We start from the raw sequence: 15,885 nt of genomic DNA, 5'->3' as shown, positions 1-15,885 counted from the left end.
GAACACAGTGCCCTTCACAACCCAGCAGCCAGCCCTCCAAAAAAGTATGGCTATTTTTTCTTTTCCAGATAGACCTAAGGGTCAAAGAATTCTACACGTGGTCTAAAATGAATGACATGTGTGAAACACCCAGCCCGCCAGAGAAGCATCTTGCTGCAGCTCCCCAGCAAGACTGCCTGTCAACTGAGCAGACCGCTCCATTAACACAAGAAGGCTCAGATTCAGCATCACATGACCTTCTTCTGTGAGCAAGCCAGGAATTCAGTCTGGAGAAACACTAAGAAGTTAAACCAAGAAAGTTATTAGAGAGCAACTCTTGGGAAGCTGGGACAGTTAATTTGAGAGAAGTGGGGTGTCAGAGTCTGACCTCAGCCTCGTTCTGTGAATTTAGGAGAGTCTTCAATGAAGTGACAGTCACAGTTAAGTTGTAAAGTAAAAAATACACTTCAGGTTGCATGTGCTCCTGGCTGCTGAAAGAACAATGGATTCTAAGCAAAAATGGAAATCCTAAACCAGAAACTAGATCCCCTCACAGCCCCCACTGTCCTTTGGATAGTTCTTTAAATGCTCTGTGGTCATACTGAGCTAGTCTACTTTCAGGAAAATTTGGTGACTTTTCATTTTTAGCTGAAGAAGTATCTTCTCAAAACAACCTCCCCCAAAATATTCTGAGGCGAAGATGACCCTAAGGCTTCATTAGGATATAACAATGAAATGCATTATCCTCAATGCAGTCATTTATTATCATCATCAGAATCAGAGTTCACCAGATAAACTTTAAAAATCTAAGTATTTAAATCTCCCTTAATTTTCTGTACAATCCTTTAGAATTACACATATACGAGAAAGATCTGCTGTTCAACCAAAAGGGAAACCAACACTTGAAAAATTAGACAAAAACTGATACTACATTTTCTTCTGAACACATTTTTTCCAACGAACTAGAAAGTGGCCTCCTTACAATTACACTCAAATTAAAACTTACTTGTGTCTTTAAAAGCCTATTTTTAAAGGAAGACAAACCATTTATTCTTTTAAAAGCCAAACATCTACATTTCTAAAGACAAATCTTCCATACTCTTCTCCTTAAAGGAAGACAAACTAGTCTTCTAAAGGCCAAATATCTACATTTCTGAAGTCAAATCTCCACTAGCCCAAGTTCTGGTATGGCACTGAGCTGGCTGGCATGGAAGTACTACCACCCTACTTAGCTTCCATTACAGTCTTTTCACCATCTCAAGGGCTATTAAATGACTGAAATCAGATATCTGAGTTCCATTAGGGGTCTCCTACGCCTGAGAAAGTTGAGAGGCTTTAGCATCACAACACTCTTAACATTCCCCTTTCTGCAACTACCCATGAGCTGGAGTGAGCTCACCATACGAGACCCTTGTTAAGTCCTTCATCATGGCAGAGGGTTAAACAAGGCTCAAGTTTTTACAGCTTTGAATTCCCTTGCTTTTTACACCACTTAAGCCTGTAAGTAGCTTGCTGAGACTAAAACAAAACAAAGCAAAAGGGCTGGGGCACGGAACAGAACCTGTTAACATCAGGGTGGCTAGGGGTGCAAACCTGTTGGTAGAAGATCCCAGTGTTCATCTTACTTCTTGAGGAGGAGAGTTTTTAGGGAAAGCGTGTCTATCATCTGCTACTTTGACTCCAGTTCAGGGCACTTCCCTCCCCTCCCCGCTTTTTTTCTAACCAGCTAGAGAGAATAAGGAAGAACTACTATGGGGGTTCAAGCCATTTAAGAAATGAATCTAGGCCGGGCACGGTGGCTCACGCCTGTAATCCCAGCACTTTGGGAGGCTGAGGCGGGCGGATCACAAGGTCAGGAGATCGAGACCATCCTGGTGAACACAGTGAAACCCCATCTCTACTAAAAATTAAAAAAAAAAAAAAAATAGCCGGGCGTGGTGGCGGGCACCTGTAGTCCCAGCTACTCAGGAGGCTGAGGCAGGAGAATGGCGTGAACCCGGAAGGTGGAGCTTGCAGTGAGCCGAGATCACGCCACTGTACTCCAGCCTGGGAGACAGAGCAAGACTCCATCTCAAAAAAAAAGAAAAAGAAAAAGAAAAAAAAAGAAATCAATCTAGCTCTGTAACCTTGGGCAAACTACTTAACCTCTCTGGGCTACCTGCTTGCCCATTTGTCAGTATAACTAGTTGCATGGTACATATTTCAGCCTACTGCAGTTTCACATGCTTTAGTGCATTTGATTCTTGTAATAACCCTGTGAAGTAATGGGGGCTATTATCCTCATTTTATAAAACTGGAAGTTGAGACTCAGAGACCTAAGACACAACCATAGTGGTAGCAAGAAAGTGGTAGAAGTGGGCCTGAACCTCAATTGCTGATTTCAATCAAATGCTTTTTCTTACCACATCACACTGCCTGATCTTTGTGGTTCCGAGAACATTAAAATGCCACAATTGAAAAAATCTCCATTACCATTCACAACCTGTGTCACTCTATATTTGGAAACTGCTGATATCATTTATAGTTTGGGGAACAAGCAGAAGCACACGAGTAAGTACTCCCTCATACAAACACTTGTGTTTTCAAATTAATTTTTTGGCTTTTTTTTTTTTTTTTCTAAGAGATAGGTTCTTGCTCTACCGCCCAGGATGGAGTGCAGTGACACGATCATGACTCACTGCAGCCTCAAACTCCTGGGCTCAAGGTATTCTCCTGAGAAGCAGGGGCTACAGGTGTGTGTCACCACACCCAGCTAATTTTTTAAGTTTTCTGTAGAGATGGAGTCTTGCTATGTTGCCCATGCTGGTCTCTGACTCCTAGCCTCAAGCAATTCCTGCTTCAGTCTCCCATAGCTGTGGGATTATAGGCGTGAGACACTGTGCCTGGCCTCTTTTTTAAAGGTTTAGCTCTTGAGTGCTAGCTAATAAAGATGCTTAGTACTAAGAGAATAATTAACAGATTTTGCTTCTGTTAGAAATATTCATATATGAAAGAGTCTAGAATACATATCCTGCAGGTAAATTAGAAGTATCTGCCGATCATTACTTTACAAGGAAAAAAAGATGAAGAACATGTAACACTGAAGATTGACAAAAGCAGTGACGGACCAGAGAGTCTTTCTAGGAAAGCCCTTTGGCTGGGATCCTTAACCCTGAAGTACGACCCAAGCTTCCCATCCCTCTCCTTCTCTTCTCATCCATCCATCAAGTAGGGCAACCTGCGTCACAGGCCAGTGAGGACAACTGGATGCAAAAAAAGAATGCGATCTCTGAATGCATACGTGTTCTCTTCACGAGCAGTAGATTTCTGAACTATCAGCAAACTGTGCGGGGGAAGGGGGGCACTTGACAGCCCTATTTGGTTTGCAGGTAAAACCCTGAGATGGAACTGGCTGGGAGCCATATTATGTGCACCACTGCTCCATGGTTTTCAGTGTGGAATAAAGTTCAAAGTAAAGAGAAGACAGGCTCCCCCAGAGATCCCCCCTCATCCCCATATTGTTATTTTTATGCCATAGCATTGGGCACTGACCTGCTTTGCCCACTTCCCCTTCCTCAGTGATCCTTCAGCCTGGCACCCAGCTCTGAGATGAGGCCTGCTTAGCACCAGTGAAGTTCCCCACGTTCAAACCAACAACATTCTGTGTGGAGATGAGGGAATCAAAGTTAAAATCCAACCCATCAGCATCCATGAGTTCACTACGGATAATGGACTCCATGTCACATTCCAAGCTCCCATTGAACATGTCCAGGTCCAAGTCGCTGGGGAACTTCTCATGGCCCATGACGGGCAGGTTTGCACTAGTTGAGTACAAGGAGGAGCCTGAGAGAGAGTCCGAGAGGGTTTGCATAGACTGGCTGACAGGAGACTGCTGCTGGTGTTTGGCTGACCCAAGGCTGCTGGACTCACTCAAGCCCATGTTGCTGACAGAATTCGACAAGGCACGGCTGCCACCAAGAGCGCCCTGGGTTTGGTGCTGGTGGTGGAGCAAGTTCTGATTGACCAAACTTCCCTGGTTAGGCTGGGCAGCAAAGGACATCATCGGATCATTGCGAAGCATCACGTTCCGGCGGGAATTCTGGGCAGACACAGCGGTGCTGGCCTGAGACATCAAGGGGTCCGACTGTGTCATCATGACATCGCTGTGGCTAAGTGAGTCCGAAGTGAGCAGGTCCTGGAGTGTCTGGTTACCATAGTGTGACATGGAAGAGAAGGTAGCTGGCTTATTCTCTTGGATGGTCTGCATGGGAGACTGGCGTAGGGAGTTCAGAGATGAAGGTCCAAACACCGTGCTGTTAAAGGTGCTGGTTGGGGAGCCCAGGCCCGAGCCCTTGGTGGTATACGGGAAGCTAGAGCTCCGCTGCATGAGTCCCCCAGTGGGCGATGGCTGGGATGGCGGGAGTGTGATGTTATCCAGCAGGTCGTCCATGAGGTTTTCAGTCAGCCCATCATTCAGATTCATGGTGCCTGCCATATCAGTCAGCCGTGGCAGTTCCACCGTGCACGGCTTGCTTACTGAAGGTGAAAGGCTGGCTGAGCTGCTGTAGAGCATGGGCGAGAGAGGCGCATCGTCGTCCTGGACTTCATCCAACTCTGTGCTTGCCATGATGGGCGACAGGCGGCCACTGACTGTGCTGGCGTTAGAATTGGTGCGTGAACGGAAGTCCGTCCACGCATCCAGCTCATCACTGCTGCGTGACGTGGGGCTGCCAGGCCACTTGGAGAGCTGGGAGGGACTGTCATCAGCTGATTCGGGGGCTGTCTGCAGGGCTGCCTTCTTCTTGGCTGCGCGGCCACGGCTCTTGGTATACTTGTTGCTATTGTCCATGGAGACAGCCCGCCGCCGGGGGGCTTTTCCGCTCTTCCCCCCATCAGGGTTGATGATCCACCAAGAGCTCTTGCCAGTTCCCTCATTCTGGACCCGCATGAATCGACTATGCAGTGACAGGTTGTGCCGGATGGAGTTCTGCAGGGAGAAAAGAAAATAGAGTATGAACCAGAATGGTCCAAAACCGAGCACCCAGATGACATAGTAAATCGGACTCCTCATTCATTTTTTATTTTATTTTTTTGAGACAAGGTCTCACTCTGCTGTCCATGCTGGAATGCAGTGATGCAGCCTCAACCTCCTGGGCTGAAGCGATCCTGAAGCACCTGTAACTGGGACTACAGGCGCATGCCACCAAGCCCGGTTAATTGTTGTATTTTTTGTACAGATGGGGTTTTCCACGTTACCCAGGCTGGTCTCAAACTCCTGGACTCAAGAGATCCTCCCACGTTGGCCTCCCAAAGTGCTAGGATTATAGGCATGAGCCACCGTGATGGCCAACTCCTCATTTTTTAAAGCTGCCTCAATTTCAAAGGTTAAAAAAAATCCATCCTAATTCAAAAAGACACATATATGCATGACCCTCTTTGAGAATAAAATGACATGTTAAATGGCAGTTTTCATATCTAGGGGGAAGGGAGATGATTTCATGTCCAAGAGATGCTGGGAATAGATAAGCTCACTGATAGTAGTTTTCCTCAAATTCCTGGCCTTTCTGTAATTATATTGCCCATATTGAAGTTCACACTTGGAATTTACTACCACACTCCTCTGTCCCCTGCACTTTGCAACAAACTTCCCCGGCTCTCTAAGGGTAATTAATCACCTGGTGGAGGGCTATTTTATTTTCTCATGGTCCCCTCCTCCACTAGTATAGAGGCACAATGTCTACCTTTTCTTAACTACTTCTGTGAATGAAGAACCGATGAGAATTTTTACCTAACCTTTCTATGACTCCATCTCATCCTGCCAGATTTTACACCTTACCATGTAACTCTTGCAGACATAAGAAGTGTAAAGCAGGATTTGCCAGGTTGATTAGAGAAGTAGGCAAGTCTCCCATTCAGAAGAATTCAAATAATTTATATAGACACTTGCCTGTCAAGTTAGTGTGGGCTGAGCATAGTAACTTCCTTAGAAAGAGTACAGTATGAAAAGGAGGGAAAAGAGCAACTTTAGAGTGGAGAAACTGACAAACACTATTTCAGTAGGTGATCGGGGTCAATATCTACAAGGATAAGATGAGCTGATAATATGTACCCTTGATATGACATGATGAGAATGGCACCTTCTGTGGTCTGCCTTCCAAAGCCCATAACCTCAGTCTAAGCATGAGAAAGACATCAGACACATTTCAATTAAGGGACATTTACAAAATGCCTAGTCAGTACTTCTCAAAATAGTCACAGCCTAAAAGAGCCTAAGGAGATATGATGGCTAAAGGTAATATGGTATGCTGGATGGAATCCTGGAACAAAAAAAAAACATTAAGTAAAAATGAAAGAAATCTGAAGAAAGTACAAACTTAAGTTAATAATAATATATCCATATTGATTCATCAGTTGTGACAAATGTCATATACTGTAAGATGTTAACCACAGGGGAAACTTGATATTGGGTGTATGGGAACTCTCTACTATCTCTGCAACTTTTCTGTAAATTTAAAAGTATCCTAAAATAAAATATTTACTTAAAAAGTAGGGCAAAATACCCTCAAAACTCCATCTTGCAAGAATTCTCCTCCTGGCTTGGCAAATACACCCAGTTGACAGTGATGACCCAGATTCAGTCCTATCTCTGCCACTGACCAACCATGTGACCCTGAACAAATCTAATTTGTCTGCAACAACTGCAGTTCCCCACCTTCATTATGGCTATAATCATATCCAAACCATCTCTGTACAGGGATGACGTAAGGATGACACATAATATATTTCAGAAGCCAGTCATGCTATGAAGTCAGGGTGTTCTTATTGCTATTATAAAACACAGAGTCCATGGTGGAGAGAGTTCATGGCCTGCAGCAGGCTCATTCTAATCTGTAAAATGCCTCCTGCAGTAAAAGGGAGGAGCTGATGAATCTGTATGCTCCACATCCGGAACAGTACCTGCAGGCCAGATGAGTTTTTATTTGCAAGTTAAAGTCAAAAGATACTGCCTGATGCTACTGTCCATATATTAAATATGGACAATCCTAAAAGTTATATATATATACATATATATATATTTGTTTAAATTGGCAATCACCAACTGTATTCATGTAGAAGATACAAACACATGCTTCTACCAGAATGTTCCCCCCGCCGCCCGAGACAGAGTCTCACTCTGTCACCCAGGCTGGAGTGCAATGGCTTGATCTTGGCTCACTGCAACCTCCGCCTCCAGGGTTCAAGTGATTCTCCCACCTCAGCCTCCCGAGTAGCTGGGATTACAGGTGCGTGCCACCACACCTGGCTAATTTTTGTATTTTCGTATTTTCTTTTTTTTATTTGAGATAGAATCTCGCTCTGTTGCCCAGGTTGGAGTGCAGTGGCGCGATCTCGGCTCACTGCAAGCTCTGCCTCCCAGGTTCACGCCATTCTCCTGCCTCAGCCTCCCGAGTAGCTGGGACTACAGGCACCCACCACCACGCCCAGCTAATTTTTTGTATTTTTAGTAGAGACTGGGTTTCTACTTGTTGCAAAGTGCAGGGGACAGAGAAGTGTGGTAGTAACCCTGTCTCTACATCGTGTTAGCCAGGATGGTCTCGATCTCCTGACCTCGTGACCCGCCCGTCTCGGCCTCCCAAAGTGCTGGGATTACAGGCATGAGCCACCACGCCCGGCCTAATTTTTGTATTTTAACTAGAGACAGGATTTCACTATGTTGGCCAGGCTGGTCTCAAACTCCTGACATCAAGTGATCTGCCCACCTCGGCCTCCCCACCCAAGTGCTGGGATTACAGGCATGAGCCACCACGCCCAGCCCAGAATGTTTTAAAAACACAGAATGTCAGCAGGATTTTACCATTAGTAAATAATCCAAAATACTCTGCTTCACATGTAGGAAGGGCCTGTAGTTCAGGATAGGCAATAAGCATTAGCAATCATGGGTCATAAGTTGGCATTTCTACAACTGCGTTTGAGAGAAGAACATAAGCAACATGCTGAGTATCTGATAAAGCAAATGCTGCCCAGGAGACTATATATCCTGATTCCTTTTACGGTTTTTAAAAAGAATAATGGCATCTCTACTAATGGTCCAGATAGTACACTTCTTTAAAAAGTAAAACAATTTCTCTATGCAATAGGTATGAAGCATGCTCTCAACATGTACTCTGCAGGGTTCAGAAAGCAGGCAAGTACAGGTGGATCTACAATTCAGGTCACTAGATATATTAAATAAAAACAAACTCAAGCTTCTAAGTGAAAAAACAGGGAGGTCCCGAGGCTATGTGGAAATGTGGACACCTACCCTAAGTACTCCCACTCTGTCCAGCCCCCTCTGCGTTAGATTCTGGAAGGAGATCACACCAACACACAGAATTAACTAGAATGACCAGTCAAGTATTCAGCTATCCCCCCTTAAAAAGCATTTAGGGAACAATATTGTAAAATGTACTTTAGCATCACCAATTCCAACTCAACTGAGAAAAAGTGTGAAACATCTTATAGAACTGCAAAATGCCCCACATAAATTTTCTGATGGCCATCTATCACAATTCTAACCTCCAACAACGTATGCGTATAGTTTTATAAAATTAAAAGCTACACGGGGTTAAAATCTGGACACAGATATTAAGCTTCTATAAGGGCATGTGGTAAAAAGGGGCTGGAACACCCACATCCAGGGCCATAACCACAGGGTGTTCGGGTGGGAAAGGACCATGGAGACTGCCCAACCAACCAGGTCCCCTAATTGCAAGGGTGACAGTGCCTGCCAGATTACAGCACTGTCAGTTACTGAGCCAGAGTGTTTTAGATTCATCGTCTCTAATCCTCATAATAAACCTGCAAGAATTAGTATGTCAGTGCCCTAATTTTATATACGAAGACTCAGGCTGAGAGATATTAAATAACTTAATGCAAGGTCCCACAGCTACTGTTCACAAGAGCCAAAACTGACACTGGGTTTCCTAAACTCCAGCACTGCTTTTTCTACAACCTTTCATATAGGCCTCTTACCAAATTATGCAGAAGTCACCACTTAATCTACTTGGGCTAACAGTTAAACAGATTATCTAAAGAATCATTTAACATTTAAGAAAGAATAGGAATATAAAAGCACAATCTTACTATTTTAATTTGTTTATGAAATAGTTACGGGTATTTGGTGGGCCCTTCCTAAAAAAAAATTTTTTTTTAAGATTTTTAAAAACAAAGTCTGAGCCAGGCACAGTGCCTAACGCCTATAATTCCAGTACTTTGGGACTCTGAAGCAGACTGATTGCTTGAGCTCAGGAGTTCAAGACCAGCCTGGGCAACATGGCAAAACCCTGTCTCTACAAAAAATACAAAAATTAGCTAGGTGTGGTGGCATGTACCTATAGTCACAGCTACTGGGGAGGCTGAGGTGGGAGGATCACTTGTGCCTGGGAGGCTGAGGCTGCAGTGAGCTGTGATTTCACCACTGCACTCCAGCCTGGGCGACAGAGCACGGCCCTATCTCAAAAAACAAAACAAAAACAAAACAAACAAACAAAAAAACACAAAAACCCCAAAAAGCAAACAAAAAGTCTTTCAGAAGAGGAAACCTCAAAGTATGAGCTTATTCTATAGGACTTACTTGTCTTTCTTTAGTAAACTGGCCATGATCGCATTCATTCTAAAGAGGACAGTGATTACCATACAAACCAATGTTGGCCAGGCACGGTGGCTCACACCTGTAATCTTAGCACTTTGGGAGGCCAAGGGGGGATAGATCACCTGAGATCAGGAGTTTGAGACCAGGCTGGCCAACGTGGCAAAACCCCATCTCCACTGCACTCCAGCCTGGATGACAGAGCGAGACTCCGTCTCAAAAAACCACATAAAAACCCACAACCCTCCCACCCCCAATATTAACTACTCTTAGATTCTGAAACAAAGCCCAACTTATTAAATAGACTATTAGCTTCAGTGGCCAATCTTTGCTTGACTCTCAGTTTAGAGGTTTCTTAGTGGCAGAATGCATTCCCTGGAGCCTATTACCCACAGAAAGTTCAGACAGGTTTTTCCAGTTACATTACTAAGTCAACACAAACAAAAACTGTGCCACCATCATTCTCACAGTCCCCAATCTCAGCAGCCTTCTATTCATACAGGGTGGCCAGCCTTCCATTGACAAAATCCATAATCTGAAGGTAGGGCATTGACAAAGGCCAACAAATATGGCTCATCTGTCCATTTCTAGTTCAAACGCCCAGTTACCCCTCAAAATCAGATGCCAGAAATACATTCTGTTTTCCTCACAGGTCATGATTCCGATTACAGTTAATCCTTGTTATACGCAGGGGACTGGTTCCAGGACCATCTGGAACTAAACCTGTGCATACTCCACTCCACAGTCAGCCCCGCAGAAGAAACTCACATATAAGAGCCAACTCCCCCAGGCCCAGAGGGGGGTTTCACATTATGGGAATGCTGTGTTTGGTTGAAAAAGAGCTCTATGTAAGTGGACCTGTGCAATTCAAATCTACATTGTTCAAGGCTCAACTGTACTAACTTCTCTACTTAAATGTTGGTAAAGCAGGAAAGGTAAATAAATAGATGCCAGATAAAATACCAGAACTCCAATGTTTCCCCACTTCTTCCCTGATATCAAAAATTAATGGTGATACAATTTCTGTTAAGATTTCAAATGTCCCTCCTGCCACCTCAATCCCAGGAAAACTATCATTACAAATATTCTATGATTTTTCACTAATTCGTATGTCACCTTACCAAATAGTCTAAATTTCTAACATTTTACATTAGTTTTGGGATTGGGAGCTGAAGATAAAAAAGGACTGGCTTGACAGAACGAGAATGATTTTTCTAATCACATCTAAATACACATTTTGCTATATATACCCTATGAGGCAGGCCAATGGTAACTGGCTGAAGAACTAGGGATGTGCCTTCCTTAAGGCTAAGATAGTAAGGAAGGTAATAACCAAGACACCTACTGCTAGAGCTCAGGCAATTGTCACAGTTATTCACTAAAGAAGCTAAGAAGCTACTATGACCCCCAAACCCAAAATCATGTGATTTAAATTCAGTACTTAGAAATCAAGATTTTGATGAAATTACAAGAAAGAAAGATCTCTAGGAAAAAACTTCAGCTTCAGGGACAAATGTACCAGCTTGTCCCCAACATGGGCCTAAAGGTTTAAAGAACCCTTAAAACACCTCTATCACAATGTGTATAAAGAGAGTGCAGTGGTAAGAATACTCTTTATTCCATTTTTATGTCCATCTTCTCTTTTACAAAACAATTTACACTGAAGGAAGCCCTGCACTGGGGCAGAAACCCGTTAGGTGTAGTTAATCAGTTACAGAACTGGCAATCAGTGGCATAACCCTTCCAGGAGGCAGGTGCAATAGGTGTGTGAAGGAGGCAGCATGATGGAATTCACATTTCACAGTCCTGCTGCCTAGAGATTCCTTTGTTTGGTCCACCTTGAATAAATCAGCATAAAGATGACTGCACCTAGCAGAATCTGGCAATTATTTTTCTTGTTATAATGAAGACCGTTTTCTATTGCAAGATACAATTATTACTAATACTAAAGTATCCATGATCTCTACATACATGCTAACTGGTTGTGAAGACACATGGACCCCAAACAGATTAGATTAGGTGTGAGAGAGAAGCTTCCTGAAATGAAAAGTATTCCACCAATAATTTACAAAGGGGATAATTCCCACAGGCAGGATAAAAACATTCTTTGACTACTCTTGGCTCTTTGGGAAGATTAAATAAAGCTCTGCATGCAAACTACTCAGTGAAGTGCCAAGTACAAAAGCAGCTCCCAACAACTGTTAGATCCCACACGGAAGCAGTGACATCATAAATGTTAACTTACTGTTTTCCGAGCATCATATACTTTAAGCCAAAAGGTTCCAGGGTGGCCCCTTCCAGGAAAGGATTTCAAACTTTTAAAAAGTATTTCAGAGGTGCCGTGCCAGTCAGAAGTAACTGGTAATTTCTTAAATTTTGTACCCTACGTCCGCTTCAGCCCTTCCAAACCATGTTTACCTTGTGGAGACTGTCCACTCACCCAGACACCAGCTGCATGTGCTTCCCCTGGAACACAGAGAGGTTTTTGTCTGGAAGCAACATGTGGTATCAATTTATCTTTCTCAGCAACGGCAACAAGAAATCTGCTCACTTTAAAAATAAAAAGGGAGTTGTGTAATTTAACTCTTAAAAGCCCCTGCTTTTTTTTTTCTTTAAAGACAACCCCCTCCTCTCTCTTTTTTTTTTGAGGTGGGGTGGGGTGGGGTGGGAGGAGGACTGTCTAGAGCAGCAAAATGAGTTATGGTTAACTCCAAAGCCAGGCCCACTACTTCCCACCAGGCCGACTGGAGGCGTCTCCTGGTCCTTACAAGGAATTTCAGGGGAAAGCACTGGAAAGGACTGTCTTTCAATACAGTGCTCACCCACTTTGTGTACAGGACCAGCATTTCAAGTGGGTCTCACCGCTTGACTTGTGGGCACTGACAATTCAGAATGAGGTTGCCAAATGCCTGAATTCTAACATACGCGTCTGCTGAACCACAGATGACAAAGGTTTTTTGAACAGCCCAGTGGAACCCCAATTCACAGGGAGACCCAGAGGTCTGCGTGCCACAGGAGAGCACTGCAAACAGATAGCTTCAGGAGCAGGCCCGGGTGGGAGCCTTCAGTGTATAATGACAGGATCTTTCAAAGGCAATTCTCTGGAAGAGGCCCTCAATTTCCCTTCAGTAGTAGTTCTTCACCCCGCCTATTAGAATCACCTGGGGAGACTTTAAACACTCACATCCCAGTCTCAGAGGTTTTGATTCAATAGATGGGGTAAGGCCTGGATATAGGTACATTTTTACAGCTCCCCAGATTATTCTAATGTGCAATTAGGGCCAAGAACCAACGGTCTTTCCTCCTTATATTTCCATTGACTGAGGATCTGATTCCAATCTAATGATTCCCAGTCTCCTTAGATCTGGTAACACAGCACAGTAATGTCCTTTAAGTCCAAGTTTCCACCATTGAGAAGATAAAGGTGAGAACTGGGATGAGAGATTAAAGCTGTGATTATATGTGCAGAATAAGAGCTAGGGTAATTTTATTTTATTTTAGGTAACTGAGGTCCAGATCTGCTTTTCTTTTGAAAATCATGAGGTGAGGGGAAAGATCCTTGACCTTACCCTGCCTTGGGGACAGTCACCTCATTCTGCTCTGATGCTTCTCCACCCAGCATGCACAGGCATGGACAGAAAGAAGGCATGTGGACTTTCACAAAACTAGGAATTGATCTAGCCGAAGAAGGAAGGAATGGAACACTAACTGATCCTTGTAATTTCCTTAGATATTGCTAGAATCTAGTTTTTAGCTGCCTACTCCCTTCTGCTAGATTTTATCTACTTTGGGACTAAGATGTTGTTCAAAAGCAGGTGCAGAAAGTATGACAGCATAAAAATGTATCTGAGATCAGAGAGAGTTATTACATCATATATAATACCAGCTATAATGGCCAAAACCAAATCTTTCAGATTGAGAAGAAAACATAAACTTTCATGTAAAAGATTGCACAAACAACCTGATATGTAAATCTAGCTCCACTCTACTCTTGCCTAAAGCTTAAAAGTTTAAACCATTAAGGGACTTAAAAAAAAAAAAAAAGACGATGCTCTAAAGTAAACATTGTTGGGAACTTGGCTGAATAATTAAATTTCCAGTTAGAAACAAGATTTCCCGTTAAACTGCTGACGATAACCCTCTACCCACAGAGATGGCCTTTGGAAACTAACATTTAAGTTTTCAAGCAGCAAGCAAGCGACAGGTTCTGGTCCCTCATAAAAAGAATAAAATCATCATCTGGTGATCAGAATAATGAATCAATTTTCTATCCAAACAAAATGAGACATATGAGGCTTTCCCAAGGGGAGAAAGGGCTGGGTACACAATTTATCCTGCCCTCAACTGAAAAAGAAATCCTAGATAGGAAGAAAGTTCTCTTAAATAGCATGAAAAAGATGACTACCACTATACTCCACACACAGTTCTGTTGGGTTTTCTAGGGTGGATTTTATTTTCATATTAATTATTATTATTTTTTCTTTTAGTAATCTTCTTTTCAAGCTCTTCCACAGCTGTTTCTGCTCTTGGAGGGCAAGAGGGAACATTCCATTCCTCACAGCCAAACCTGCACTTCCGGCACACAGAGAACCCTGGCAGTCTTGCAACCTCTGCCCACACCCACTCCCTGCAGCATCCTGCCACTCCCCACAAACTCTCCTATTTCTAGCCCCAGGTCCCTCTCTCCACAGACTGAGGAAGAAGCACCTAAAGGCGTGCAGTCAGCGAGATGACAGTCCCAGAAAGTAGGTTAAAGCTGCAGCATTTGGATGCCCCTGTTGTCTTTCTCCAAGCTTCTCCTGTGATGTTATTGAATCTGTTTCCCCTTCCCACAAGGTGCTCAGCAAACACATGCTACTGAAATTCTCTTTTAAGACCATGCTCAAATTAGCCACACAAAATGGTTGCCTCAAAGAGTTAACAGGCATGAAGTTATAAAAGCCATGAAGTGGAACAGAAATAGTTTTATTATTAATATTCACTTAGCTTAAACAAAATAAGGCTGCACCTTTTTCCAGTTTGAAAACTTATTGTGTGTGGAAATCGAATAAAAGGGCATAGGAAACATGCATCCAGAACTCAGGAGCACATCCAAGAATTTAGCATCACTTTCATGACATATGACAAGCAACCAGGGCAGGAAGCTCAGTAAAAATAGCAATAGCTGGGGAACATGGAGAGGGCCAGGAAACCCTCTTTCTATGAAACAGGCAGCCCCAACTTCACAGTCGCAGACCCTGAGGACCAAAGAGGCACAGTGCCACACCTGAATCCAATCAGCTCCTAAGTGTCAACAGAGCAGAGACAGACTCACATCACCTGGCCTTGAGGTGTAACCCACCACCCAGAAAGAGAACATTAGTACCAATGTCTGGATCAGCACACTAATAGCAAAGATAAAATGCAGGGTGCAGTCTGGCTCTTTAAACGAGATACCATGTTTTACTATAGCTTTAGCACCCGGCAGAGGGCCTGGTACATAGTAGGGGGTCAAAAAATAGTATCTGTTTAACCATTGAATTAATGGGAAGGGGGCAGGAGCCACAAAATAGACCTGAATTATACTTTAACATGAGATGTGATAAAACATTGAGACCAAAGAATGTCCTACATGAGTGAAGATGAAAGTAAGCTTCCACTGCAAAATGTGAAGTAGCATCTAGGTTGTTTTCAGGTTGAAAAGTCTCATCACTGGTATTAACTTCAATTATACAGCCCAATTTCCAAAAACCTGAAAATATATACCAACAAGTAGGCTTTAAGGTCTCTAGAATAAGAGATGGAAAGAAGGGCAAACTGATAGGGTGTGTGCTACTCCGTGGAGCAAGGCCTTAGCAGGCATTTCAGGTCCATCCAGGGTGAAGAGCCGGCTCTCCACCTGTCATGGGATGCCATGGGGCCCCCATTACTTGGTAATTCAGTCGGCTCAGAGTCCCAGGCACACTCAAAACCACAAATAACACATTCTGGTTCTAAAGTCTCCTCTACACAAGCACCTAGGTAACAAGAAAAATCCCAAATCAAGTCTACTTCACCTACAATCTGAAGGACATTCATGTATGTGGTGCCTCGCAGGGCCAATGCTCTGTGCTTGACAAATTTGATCTCATTTCATTTTCACAACAAGCCTGTCAGGAGGAAACTGAGGTGCAGAAAGGTTAAGCAATTTGTCTAGTGGGTGGTGGTGCTAGAAATCAAGCCTGAGGCTAACTTCAAAAGTGAAGCTCTCACCACTGCACTGTGTATTTCCTTCTGAAGTCACCAAACTGACCAAGGAGGGAGGCACCACTAACAAGTGA

At 43.5% G+C, this 15,885-nt stretch overlaps 1 protein-coding gene across 4 annotated transcripts in view; it reads right to left on the bottom strand.

Moving 5' to 3' along the window:
• FOXO3 (forkhead box O3) overlaps window positions 1-15,885 on the bottom strand; it is a 125,403-nt gene that overhangs the window by 17,191 nt on the left and 92,327 nt on the right. For 3 of the 4 annotated variants that reach the window (XM_031012146.3, XM_004044495.5, XM_055390726.2), the window contains one exon: window positions 3,511-4,945. In XM_031012146.3, the coding sequence (XP_030868006.2) occupies window positions 3,545-4,945 (1,401 nt within the window). In that variant the 3' untranslated portion in view covers window positions 3,511-3,544. Of the gene's footprint in view, window positions 1-3,510; window positions 4,946-12,026; window positions 12,125-15,885 lie in introns of those variants that run through there. The other variant, XM_055390727.2, reaches the window with a different exon arrangement.

This window comes from Gorilla gorilla, chromosome 5 (genome assembly GCF_029281585.2).
Source record: "Gorilla gorilla gorilla isolate KB3781 chromosome 5, NHGRI_mGorGor1-v2.1_pri, whole genome shotgun sequence".
In the NCBI taxonomy this organism is placed as follows: domain Eukaryota; kingdom Metazoa; phylum Chordata; class Mammalia; order Primates; family Hominidae; genus Gorilla; species Gorilla gorilla.
This window is presented reverse-complemented; position numbering and strand designations above follow the sequence as displayed.